Source organism: Nyctereutes procyonoides, unplaced genomic scaffold (assembly GCF_905146905.1).
Source record: "Nyctereutes procyonoides isolate TBG_1078 unplaced genomic scaffold, NYPRO_anot_genome, whole genome shotgun sequence".
Taxonomy (NCBI): domain Eukaryota; kingdom Metazoa; phylum Chordata; class Mammalia; order Carnivora; family Canidae; genus Nyctereutes; species Nyctereutes procyonoides.
Window position 1 is genome coordinate 1,494,329 of NW_026575052.1, and position 13,295 is coordinate 1,507,623.

The following is a 13,295-nucleotide window of genomic DNA, read 5'->3' on the forward strand; positions in this document are numbered from 1 at the left end:
GAGAGTGGTATGTACTGTATTGTTCTATTTACATGCAGTTCAAGAACAGGTTCAACCAATCTATAAGTGGTAAGTGTCAGACAGTGGTTGCGTCTTTATTGGGAGAGGATATTGACTGGAAAGGGATGGGAGGGTACTTTCTGGAGTGAGAAATTGTATAACTGGTTTTGGGTAGCAGTTAGGTATACATATTTTTCAAAACTCACCAAACTGAACATTTAAAATTATCCATTTTATTGTGATTTAATTATGCCTCAGTATATGTGTTTGGATTGAAAATTGCGAATATCTTAACTGAATTACTGAACCATGTTTACATTATGCTTTCTCATACTCCACTAAGAAAAAATTCAAGTTCTTTATTTAGGCCAATGGTTTTTACAGTATTTTGTCTTCATAGGTTTTGTGTGGCCATAAAGAAGGAGAATTACCCGGATTATATGCCCTCAAACATATTTTCTGACAGTGCGAAACAGATCTTCAGACAACCTGGGCATACCATATATCTCCTGCCAACTGTGGTCATCTGCAACTTGCTACCTTGTGAACTTGACTTTTATGTTAAAGGGATGCCAATTAATGGGACCCTGAAACCTGGCAAAGAGGTGGCCCTCCACACAGCTGATACATCCCAGAACATTGAACTGGGTGAGGGTTTAGTCAAAGAATCATTGGGTGGTAATTCTATGGGAATGTCACTAAATGTTTTGTGATCATTTGATAAAGATTTTAGAGAAATTATAGCACGTATGATATGTCAGTAACCCAGCTCAAGGGATTTATTACAGTTAAAAAAAAAAAACTTCTTAGACAATTATCAAAAGAAAAAACTGAACAAATCCAAAAGATATATAGAGGAAGTACTCAACAGAGCCTGTTTTCTTACGTTGCTCATTTGATGTGTGACTATAGGAAGTCATTTCATCTTTTGAAACCATGCTTTTTTCCTAGCTGTAAAATGAGCAAAATCGTAGGTCTCTCCTTTTTTCCAGAAGGGAGAAAACGTGTACTCGGCACACACTGTACTCCAGACGTTAAGTCAGGTGTTTTCACACGTGATCTCACGTAACCGTTATAGCAGTAGTTGCTTATCCTGTTTACTGATGAAGAAATTGAGGTTTGGGTTGTTTTATCTAGCAGGTAATTTTCAGCCACAGGGATGAATCGGTCCTAAATTTGCAGCACTTAAGGCAAAGTGAGGAATTTAGAGTTTGGGCAGGACATATGTTGTTTTAAGTCCGTTGTAGACACATTGAAATAATGATGATGGAAGTATTTTTGTTGCTACAGCTGCGTGAGTGACCTCATTGTGTCCTCTCATTCAGTCTTCACACAACTCCTGTCACAGGCTGACAGCTGTTGGCCCCATTTTACAGATGAGGAGCCTCAGACTTACTGGACTTAAGCAGTGTGTTCAGCGGTGACGAGTTTACATTTCAGTGAATATATAAATCCTCGAGCTTGATGTAGAAGAGCAAAAACAGTGCAGTGCTAGTGGTCTGTTCTAAGGAAGCAGGTCCCTGCTCTGACATTTAAATATGTCTTTAACAAATGTTCCTGGAGCCCTGTAATGTGGACATGTCCCCACCCCCACCCCACCACCACTGCACGCACACACAGCACTCCTCTCTTCCCAGTCACGCTCCATGTGATGGTCACTTTTAATAACCACGCGGCCACACACCTACCAGTATTCTCCTCATTTGGCAGAGGATATACCACGAGGTTGGCTTGCCGCCCAGCACACAGCTGGCAAGGACAGACTGGGAATTGGAATTGGAATTGCCAAGACTGGGTCTTGGGCAGTGGGACTGCAGAAGACCTTACCTGTTAGCCTGTCCTTGCCTTTCCTGGGTTTGAGGTACCTGCCCAGCTCAGGGCCTGTTGAGTAGTAAGCTCATGGGGATCATTGATAGCTTTTTGATATTTTCATCCTTTTGATAATGGACTTTAAACTCCCGTGTTCCTTCCAGGCCATCTGATTTGCTTCATACTTACTCTTGCCCCAGTTAAAGGAAAATGGCCATTCTAATAAGATTTTTGCCAGTTACATATGTAGTTACTGATTTTTCCAAAAGGAATCCAGTTTTGTTTGGCTGTGGGCTATTTTGATAAACTATAGTGAGAACCCAGGCAGACAGTAGCTTGTATCTTCTTTAGGGGTATCACTGGAGAATTTCCCACTCTGTAAAGAATTGCTCATTCCACCGGGAACCCAAAACTACATGGTAAGAATGCGACTCTATGACATCAACCGTCGGCAGCTGAACCTCACCATCCGGATTGTGTGTCGAGCAGAAGGATCCTTAAAGATCTTCATTTCTGCTCCATATTGGTTGATTAACAAAACAGGTATGTACAGAGGCCGCTCAAGTAGGCCTTTGGCGTTGGTCATGGGAATTCAGATTTATTTGCTCAGCCAACCGAATGGAGCCAATGCAAATAGATGACTTCAACAGTCTAAGCTGCTGAAACTCTCCTGCTTCCATAATAAGTGCTTCATCATGGTCAGAACTGTCCTTTCAGACAACAGACTGAGCCCAGCAAATAAATTTAATTTTCACGATTCTCCCCCTTGACAATTTTTCCCTTTACCATCTACATCTGTCTTGCATAGACTGGGTGGGACTGATGTAAGCTGTCCCCCTCCTTCCTAAAGGGTTACCACTGATCTTCAGACAGGACAACGCAAAGACAGATGCTGCAGGTCAGTTTGAGGAACACGAGCTGGCCCGGAGCCTGAGCCCTCTCTTATTCTGCTACGCTGACAAAGAGCAGCCAAACCTGTGAGTACAGTTATTTATGGAAAGGGGAAATAAGCTCCTAGGCGAGGGAAAAAATTAGCAAAGGCTATAGTATATCCGTGTAAGTCGAAATATACTGTAGATAACAATCCTGACTTGGCGGGGGAATAGGACCATGACCTAATGGGATTTTTTCGGATCTAATTTCTGTGTCACTTGATATTGAAAATAAACCATTTGGTGGGTTTATAATGAAAGCTAGTTTTATTTTACATGTTTTGAAGTAGTGCTATTCATAACCCTGCCAATGAGGAGCACCCACGTGTTCCCTTCCTCCACTGCACGGTTTTCCCCTGCGCAGAGCCGTCAGCGCGGGCAGCAGAGCTGGCATCCAAGGGGACTTAGCCTGGCCCTTTGGTAAAATGTCCACCGTGCCAACCCAGCCCAGGTCGTTTTGTATGAGGTTTTAGAGTCCATCTCTTTTACCCTTGAAATAAACGGCACCACTTCAAGATTCAGAGCACTCGCGTGTTTAAAGGCAGGAAGGAGCAACGGTGGTGAGATTTAGGTGACCTGGTCTTTGTGCATGTGGTAGGAGCATGAATTCCCTTTTGTTCTTGGTTTTGATGTTCTGCTTTTTATTTTTATTTTTTTATTTTTTTAAATTTTTTATTTATTTATGATAGTCACACACAGAGAGAGAGAGAGGCAGAGACACAGGCAGAGGGAGAAGCAGGCTCCATGCACCGGGAGCCCGATGTGGGATTCGATCCGGGGTCTCCAGGATCGCGCCCTGGGCCAAAGGCAGGCGCTAAACCACTGCGCCACCCAGGGATCCCGATGTTCTGCTTTTTATAGGAGTCTTCTCATTTAGAGCCTTCCTCAAGGGGAGCGCATCTGATAGCGTTCTAGTGCCAACCCCTGCTGCGTAGTTCTCGTGGGCTGCAGCCTTCCTAGGAAGGAGTGGTCTCAGATTGACTGGGGACTTACTGGACGTGGCGGGAGATACAACCAACCATCTGACGCAGTGTCACGCCTTTCCTGAGACAATTCTGACAGTTTTAGATCAAGGACTTGACACTGGTGACGCAGCTTGACTTATTTAGGGAACTCACAGTTCACAAAGCATTTCCCCTCGCCCATCACATCCCCGTGGATTAGGCGGGGCAGGAAACACTGCTTTATTTTACAGTGAGGAAACTGAGGCTCTGAACAAACTACCCGTCCAAGGTTATGTGGCTTGTTAGTAGTAGAGCCCGGTACACACATTCAGGAGTTCTGTATCCAGGATCCATCACAAGACATTGGCCAACCAGACAGCGCTTCGCCGTTGTAAGAATACCAGGCCTGAGAAAGAAGGTTGCGCCTTCTGTACATAGTTTCTTGGTGTGCACGGAGTCGTGTGCGCACTTGTCTCATACAGTCAAGTTATTTCATGAATCCTTGAAATACCTGAGATGGGAAAGGATCAGATTCGAATCCTTGTTTCTCAGAGGAATAAGGTATCGTAGTCCTTTCCTCATGATTTATGCCCACAGAATCCTAATGTTTTCTCTGAACGTGTTCAGGTGTAGATGTCCATACATTTCACACATTGAGGTACTGTGGCTGCCTCAAAGGTAAGAGTCTTGACCACTAGCTGATTGCCCTTCTGTGTTGGGGAATCACACGAAAGTGAGGAAGAGTCAGTGTCAGAGTTCTGGTTTTGGGTGATCGTGTTTCCTGATTAGAGCAGGAAAAGTAAAGACTTTCTTACAGCAGAAAGTAAGACTTTCTTACAGATGAATACATATATCTCTGCTTTTCTGCCCCACAGCTGCACGATGAGAATCGGAAGGGGGATTCATCCTGAAGGCATGCCGGGCTGGTGCCAGGGCTTCTCACTGGATGGTGGTAGTGGTGTCCGAGCTTTGAAAGTCATCCAGCAAGGAAACCGCCCAGGGCTGATCTATAACATTGGTGGGTTACATTTGGAGCAGCGGGAGAATCAGAACCATTGGCCGATGACCTCAGGCTTGGAGGAATAAGCTGGCCATACGTTTTGGCCTGGCTGCAAGTGCTGATACTCTCATTTGGCATTGGGTCAGGTATCTGTTCTCTGAATGCTAGATTGATATCAACGCAGATCTGTTCTAGGGATCTAAGGAGCCACCTAAACACTGCCCTTTTGAGGTCTGGGGCTCTGTTTAATTTCAGACTCACCTGCGTCAGGAAAGTATCAGTTTGGCTTGAATCCTTGTTTTTCATGGGAATAATAGGAACACTTAGAATGCTTTTCATCCTCCAAGCATTTCCCACGCATTCATTAAAACTTGCAAACCCTAAGAGGGTAAGGAGCATTGTTCTCCTTGAAACTGAAGCAGAGAGGTTAAGTGACTTGCCCAGATGCAGAGGACAAGTCTGGGTCAGAAGTAGGATTATGATTGGGGGGTACACATTTGAAGCAGAAAATGTAATAAAGTGTACTTAGTGGTTATAGTAACTAGAAGCCCCTAAACTAGCTTAACTTCTTGAGGGTGGTGAGGGGAGGGGAGAATGCTGTACCTATGTACCTCATAGCCATCTGGAATGCTCAGAAGATTCTCTGAAGGGTTAAGGTAAGTTTGATTTAAATGTCTCAGGTTTAAAATGTTAGCAGTACCCCTTTCCTTTAGTATATAATTTCTGAAGCTCTCAAAGCACTGTTGAGGGCTGAATGTTGGAAAACCACCTAGACCGTGCTCGTGCTGTCCATTGAACCCTCTGATGATGATAGTGTCCCATTCTGCACCGTCCAGCCCAGCAGCACTAGCCACGTGTGGCCGCTGAGCACACAGGAGTACGTTACTAACAAATACAGCCAGTGTGACCAAAGAATTGAATCCTTTCTTATACTGAAGTTTATTGAATTTAAATAGCCATTCAGGATTAATGGCAACTGTAATTGGACGGTGCAGATACAAAGAGTCCTGTTGTAGAAGGAAAAACTGAGGTGGTATCATGTAGCTGTTTATCCTGAATCCCATGGAGGGTCCGAGATATGTTTAAGTATTTGAGGGCTTATTAGCAGGAGTCTCTTCCAAGTCCAGCTTCCTTTTCCTGTTTTTAGAACATGAATTCATATGCATTCTCCCTTGACATGGGCACTGTCTTTAAGGTTGATGTAAGATTTTTAGTAGAGGAAATTAATTCTTTGATCCTCCTGCCAGGGATCATTTTCTTTCTTTCTTTTATTATTACTGCTTGTTTGCTGGGGGTCATTTTCTGTCCTGTGTCTTTACATCTGTTTACTCCACCTCTTGAATAGGCAAAGGCTGCTTCATGCTGTGTTTGGGTATCTGGTGGGGTATCTGGTCCTTGATATAGTTCCCAAAGAAAGCTACCACAGGTTGGCTAGAAGCTGCAGTTGGAAAAAATTGAGGGGAGAAATGGAGCCTGTGCCTTCCAAAGCTGCTGATTTTTGGGAACCACAGAGTTACTGCAGAGGCAAACAGGTCTCTAGTCAGAAATACGCTGTGAGCACGTGTATAAATTTTCATTCAAGGAGCATTCATTAAAAGTCATTGCATATGTCTTTAGGAATGGTGCTGTGATAGGGATTTTGTTTTTACACCAAAGAAAGGGATAGGGGGATTAGGCTGAATTAGGACTTTATAATTCCTAAGGATCATGGGAGCTTGGCATGTATTATCAAGGGAATTTGTGGAATCTCTCACTTGAATATTTTTGAAGAATTAGATAGATGACTAGCTCCCTATCAGGAAAGTTTAAAAGTAAAATCCTGAGATGAAAAGCCAGGGAGACCTTGCCAGTTAGCCTTACATGTAAGTACCTCCAAAATAAAGGATTTTGTACATTTTTATCTTATCGGATACTCATTTATTGGGAGATTGCCACGGCCATATAAATGAAAAAGGAAACTTAAAAAGCCCGTATTGTTTTTTAAAATTGGGTCTTGATACTGTAGATTCTTTTTGTAGTATCAAATTAAATATATCTTTTGTAGGCAGACTTTGTATTGGTTGAGATCAGCTACCTACAGATATCGATTTCTGACAATGCTTTCCTGTGTGTTGCAGAAAAAAAAATGATAGGGTACTTCTCCCTATTCGGGTATTACTTAGCATTTCTTAGGTAACGAATTTCAGGGGTGTGTGTTTTGTGTGTGTGTGTGATTTGCTCAGTCTTTTACGTATTTTTGAAGACTTAGATTAAAGCAACACCAGCTTTTTCAAGCTAGTACAGGTGAATTATGGCCTTAACAGGCTGGAATATTTATAATTGGGGTTATGTTGGGACACTCAGGACACTTAGTTGCCATGTCCTAAGATCTCTTCTTTTTTTTGTGGTTCTCTTGACACTTGCCGACTGCTAAATACAGTCCTTTTATGTGTCTTGTCATGATGTGAGCAAGGGCTGCTGAGGCAGTGTGCCTGGGGTTGAGCCCTGGCTGTGCCACTTACTGACTCTGGCCTCATGCAAGTTCCTTGGCTCTACAGGTGCCTTAGTTTCCTCATCTATAAAAAGGAAAGTTTCCTCATCTATGAAAATACTATCTCATAAGGTTGTTAGGAGAATTAAATGTAAAGCCTTTGGGAGAGGCGCAGCCTGCATCAAGGATTCAATAAATATTTTATTATTTCTATCTATAAGTATTTCTATCACTGTATAACCAGAGCTCAGCCTAATGCCTTGAATACAGTTGCTATATTTGTTATCTGAATGAATGAATAATTTATCCCACTGGGTTTGGAATTTTTAAAATTGTTATCAGGGTTTTAAAGATAATTCAGTGCTGTTTTTTCCTTCTTTCTCTCTTGAGATCCAATATTTTGCGATTTCCATCTGATTATGACTTCCTTTCCTTGGTATGTGTTTTGTTTGCTATTCTGTCTTTCCAGGATCTGATAGGTGCTGGAAACTCTTATCTTGTGAATGAATACATCCTATGATGTTTAGCTTTATGTTTTAGCTGGGTTCTTGGGCAGTGGGGTAAAAGAAAGTCCTAGGGAAGAATCTGCTGTGTTCAGAGCCATTCAGGATGATCCAGTTAAGTAATCTGAAGTTTCTGTGATATCATGTAAAAGGGGCAAGTTCTCAAGGAGGACATTTGTGTCCCAGATTTAAACAGATACACATTACATAGATTATTGCCGTAGTCCATTTCGTAGACGAAAACTACCAGTACTCGTGGCTGAACACCTGCCCTTGTAATGCTGTGCCCCTTTGTGAGGAGGCTAGGAATTATGAGGATACTGGTACCACCACTGAGACTTCTTCAGGCTGAAGTGGGCATAAAGAATAAGACTTTGAGAGCAGTTGTTTTCATTCCATCCTTGGAAGGCTTGACAGCACCTCTGGGTGATATGGTTGTTTTCTCAGGGAAACTGAGTAAATTGTGAAGCCTATTGACTTTTGAAAGGCCACGAATTTTCTTTCTTCTGATTAATTCATGGAAATGGTTCTTATTATTTGCAGGTATCGATGTCAAGAAAGGCCGAGGTCGATATATTGACACTTGTATGGTCATCTTTGCCCCTCGTTACCTGTTAGATAATAAATCATCTCACAAGCTTGCATTTGCACAGAGAGAATTTGCCCGTGGACAGGTAAGTAGTTTACTTTGGAGGAATGACTAGTGTTTATTTAGTAGCATGGAGAGTTTTAACGCCATGGTTTATCTCCCCATCAGCACTGTTGAGTTTTGTGATGTGAATGACCATTTTGGGCTTTTGGTACCCTAACCAGCTTGTGGTAGAGGGCAGGGCCCAGAGTAGGTGGTTACTCAGGAAACATTTGCTGTCTTGATTTGTTGAGTAAAGCCAGTGATCCTGTGTGTTTCAGGGAACAGCCAATCCTGAAGGTTACATTTCAACCCTTCCTGGTTCCAGTGTGGTGTTCCATTGGCCTCGGAATGACTATGATCAGCTCCTATGTGTCAGATTGATGGATGTTCCCAATTGTATTTGGTCTGGAGGCTTTGAAGTCAATAAGAATAATTCCTTCCATATCAACATGAGGTAATTTCAGAGACGGTATTTAGACAAAAAAGTAGCAGTGTTTGACGTGCAATAATGTAAACAATGAGCTGTAAATACCATATAAATTAGAAATACCTACAAAGCTATTCATAGTAAATATTAATACTGTCCTTCATGAAATGGACATATATGTTTCTAGCTCAGACATAGTTCTTAAAACTTGCAGCGACCAGGTAAGTTTGACCGAACATTTTGATGGTATGAATTACAGGGTGTGTTGACAGTTTTGACCACAGTGCAGGAGCTGTGGGCTGAGGTGATAAATCCAAGGGCAGCAGAGCTCATGATCACCTGCAACTCTGAAAACTCTGTATTTAGATGCTAATATTGTTTATAGATTTTTTTTTATATTCTTCCACAGTGTACCCTCTTTTCTCACTTGGTGTTATTTTAGTAAATCATCTGGCCTTCTTTGTCCAACCCAGTGACCCTCAGGTTCTTATTAAGAAAAATTTAACAGATTCAGCCTCAACTATCACAGGATGACTTTCTTCTTTCTGCTTTTATCAAGTGCTTTTTTTTTAAAAAAAAAAAAGGATTAAAGTTTTCTTTTTTTATTGTGATAAAATACACATACTACATGAGAAAGACAACACAACAGATTATTTTCTGGGCCTCAGACACGTAGTATGAAATTTACCACTTTACCATTTTTAAGTTCACTAGGTTAAATGTGTTCATATTTTAGGGCAGCCAGCATCCAGAACTCTTCTCATCTTGGAAAATGAAACTCTATACCCATTAATAACTGTGCATCTCTCCTTTTCTCCAACCCTGCAGCCACTTATCTACTTTATCTCTAAATTTGGCTCCTCAGGTCCCTAAGATGGAGCAGAGTCATACAGTAGATGTAAGATTCTTAGTAAAAGAAACTATCGGCTCAGTGATTTAGCGCTCCCTTCAGCCCGGGGTGTGATCCTGGAGACCCGGGATCGAGTCCCCTGTCAGGCTCCCTGCATGGAGCCTGCTTCTCCCTCTGCCTGTCTCTCTGTCTCTCATGAATAAATAAATAAAATCTTTGATTTAAAAAAAAAAAAACTATCTGTGACTCTCCTTTCCCATGGGATGGTCTTGGCACCCTTGTCAAAAATTATTTGACTCTATATGTGAGAGTTTATTTCTGTGCTCACGCTTCCATCCTCTGTGTGTTTGTCTTTATGTTAATATTGCACTGTTTTTGAATAATACAGCTTTGTAAAGTTTTGAAATCAGCAAGTGTGACACCTCCGACATTATTCCTTTTAAGGGTTATTTTGGGGGCTCATGGCTGGTTCAGTTGGTAGAGCATGGGACTCTTAATCTCAGGGTTATAAATTCAAGCCCCATGTTGGGTGTAGGTAGAGATTACTTAAAAATAAAGCCTTTAAAAAAGAAAGATATTATTTTGGCTGTTTAGAATTCCTTGAGATTCTATCAGAAATTCAGAGTAAGTTCTTCTACTGCTGGAAAAAAAATACCACTTGGGATTTGGGTAGAGAGTGTATTAAGTCTGTAGATCCACATTGGGCAGCATTGCCATCTGAACAACATTAAGTCTTTGGACCTGTGCACATGGGATACCATTCCAGTTATTTGTGTCCTGTTTAGTTTCTTTCATTAAATGTCTTGGCAGCTAAAGTCACTGAAATCATTGCTATTTTGATGCATTTAGAAGCAAAATTTAAGGTTTTATATTTTATGGTTAGTTCTCCATTGAGAACACTCTTGTAAAGGAGCAGAATACTGGCTGATTTTAAGAATAGTTGATGCAAGGGGCGCCTAGGTGGCTCAGTCAGTTAAGCGTCTGCCTTGGGCTTAGATCCTAGAGTCCTAGGATCAAATCCCACATCGGGCTCCCTGCTCAGTGGGAAGCCTGCTTCTCCCTCTCCTTCTGCCATCCCCCCCCCCCGCCTCCGCTCATGCTTTCTCTCTCAAATAAATAAAATTTCTTGAAAAAGAATAGATGCTGCAAAATAATATCTTTTTTGGCTTTTTAAAACATATTTTCTGAGGGTTGTTTTTTTTTTCTTTGTGGTCAGTGGTGTACCCTTCATCATTTCCCTTTGCACTGGCCCTGATTAGAGTTCATTGCATCTGATAAAGGGGTTTTTGAGCTGTGTCCCTAGGAATCATCAGGGGTTTTAAGGAGATGACTTTAGGGGCTGAGGAAGCCAAGTGGGCAGGGCTCCAGTGCACTCATCCCTGCTTCAACCAGAGCTCTTGTCTGCTAGAATCCCGTATCCTCACCAGATTTAATGGGGTGGGGAGGGGAGGAGTTAGGTCTGCAGTGGTTTATGTACTGCTTGGGTGGAGGTTGCCTGGATATGTTGTGTGAGAAGAGGAAGCCAGTTCAGAATTAAGCAAAAATTGTTCATGACTACTTCAAGGAGAGAAGGAAGGAAGGAAAGAAAATATGTGGAGGTGGGAGAAGATGGCTTGTGTACCTTTGTTAATTAACCCTTTGGAGTGGTTTTAGTGCACTAAAGTTACTGAGCACAGACCCACAGCCTCTTTCTCTGCCTTTCCCCAAGTTTTCATTTTGAAATGGTTTAAACCTACAGAAAACTTACGAGTAGTATAAAGAACATTCTTTTATCTTTCACCTGGATTAACTACGCATCAGCATTTTGCTGTGTCCTTGCTGTGCCCATTGCATGGATGCACACTTTTTTTCTGAGCCATTTGAAAGTAAATTGAAGTCATCCTGTTAAAAAATCTATCCATAAAAACTTCGTTTATCCACTTAAAGACAAGGACATTTTTTTCTCAGTAAATATACTATTACACACTGAAGAAATTTAATGTTGGGTTTTTTTCTGATAGTTTTTTTAAATTGATCCCTATACTTAACATAGGACTCAAACTCATAACTCTGAGATCAAGAATCACATGCTCTGCTGACTGGCCACCCAGGTGCCTCCTGATAAATAGTCTTTTGAAATGTCCTTCATAGAGGCGCCTGGGTGGCACAGTCGGTTGGGCATCTGACTCTTGGTTTCAGCTCAGATCGTGATCTTAGAGTCATATGATTGAACCCTGGACCCAACTCCATGCTTAGCATGGAGTCTGCTTGGGATTCTCTCTCTGAAGTAAGTAAATTAAAAAAAAAAAAAAAAAGGGATCCCTGGGTGGCGCAGCGGTTTGGCGCCTGCCTTTGGCCCAGGGCGCGATCCTGGAGACCTGGGATCGAGTCCCACGTCGGGCTCCCGGTGCATGGAGCCTGCTTCTCCCTCTGCCTGTGTCTCTGCCTCTCTCTCTCTGTATGACTATCATAAAAAAAAAAAAAAAATTTTTTTTAAAAAGAGGGCAGCCTGGGTGGCTCAGCGGCTTAGTGGCACCTTCAGCCCAGGGCGTGATCCCGGGGTCCTGGGATTGAGTCCCACGTCTGGCTCCCTGCATGGAGCCACTTCTCCCTCTGCCTGTGTCTCTGCTTCTTTCTTTCTCTGTCTCACATGAATAAATAAATCAAATCTTAAAAAAAAAGAAGAAAGAAAGAAAGAAAGAAAGAAGAAAGAAAGAAAGAAGAAGAAGAAAAGAAAAAAAAGAAAGAAAAAGTCCTCCATAGCAATTCTGCTCCCCCTGATTGAGGATCTGGTCACAGATCATCCATTTTATTTGGCAGGTAAATCTCATCCACTTTAATTTAGAGTAGTCCTTCTTTTCCTTTTATTTATTTTTGCCTTTTTTGACATCGAAATTTTTAAAGATTCCAAGCCAGTCTCTTGTAGAATGTTTTATTTTCTAGATTTTTTCTGAGAGTTTCCTATATGTAGATTTAGGCTAAATATTTTTGGTAAGGATACTACTACTTATGTGGTGTTATGTATTTCCCAGTGGGTCACACAGGAAGCCTGTGCCATCCGTTGGTCCCATTATTGATGTTGCTACATTCAGCCATCACTTGACTAGGGTGGTGTCCACCAGGTCTCTCTATTGTAAAGTTACCTTTGATTCTTTGTGGGTAGTAGTAGACCATTGAGGGGATAATTTGGGGCTGTTTGTATTCTGCTCCCCAGAAACCTTTCACCCAGTGGTTTGATGGTTCTTACCTGAATCAGTGATTACATGTACAGTAAATACATCTTCTGCATTTATTAACTGATACTCTCTTTTGAGGAAGAGCTTCTTCATTCTCTCCAGTGATGTACCTGTATTTAAATTCACATACACTTATAAACAAAAAAACTATGGGGATCCCTGGGTGGTACAGCAGTTTAGCGCCTGCCTTTGGCCCAGGGCGTGATTCTGGAGACCCGGGATCGAATCCTCCGTCGGGCTCCCCGTGCATGGAGCCTGCTTCTCCCTCTGCCTGTGTCTCTGCCTCTCTCTCTCTCTCTGTGACTATCATTAAAAAAAAAAAAATTAAAAAAACTATGATTTACATACTGGTAACTACTTGGATTCTTTGTCACCTTCCCTCATCCTATACTAAAAACCCTGGTTATCAATAACATCCATATATTAGTTCGAACCATGTGAAATTGCTCTTTTTTATGTCAAAGCAACAACAGTTACTTATTTGCTATGCTGGCCCTATTACCCAAAACAGACC

The 13,295-nt window shown here is 41.9% G+C and overlaps 1 protein-coding gene across 4 annotated transcripts in view; it reads left to right on the top strand.

The window, feature by feature from the left end:
• The window catches only part of VPS13D (vacuolar protein sorting 13 homolog D), a 241,591-nt gene that overhangs the window by 108,016 nt on the left and 120,280 nt on the right, over positions 1–13,295 (top strand). For all 4 annotated transcript variants that reach the window (XM_055331554.1, XM_055331555.1, XM_055331556.1 and 1 more), the window contains 6 exons: positions 401–648; positions 2,161–2,352; positions 2,660–2,786; positions 4,561–4,703; positions 8,202–8,332; positions 8,568–8,743. In XM_055331554.1, the coding sequence (XP_055187529.1) occupies positions 401–648; positions 2,161–2,352; positions 2,660–2,786; positions 4,561–4,703; positions 8,202–8,332; positions 8,568–8,743 (1,017 nt within the window). The remainder of the gene's footprint in view (positions 1–400; positions 649–2,160; positions 2,353–2,659; positions 2,787–4,560; positions 4,704–8,201; positions 8,333–8,567; positions 8,744–13,295) is intronic.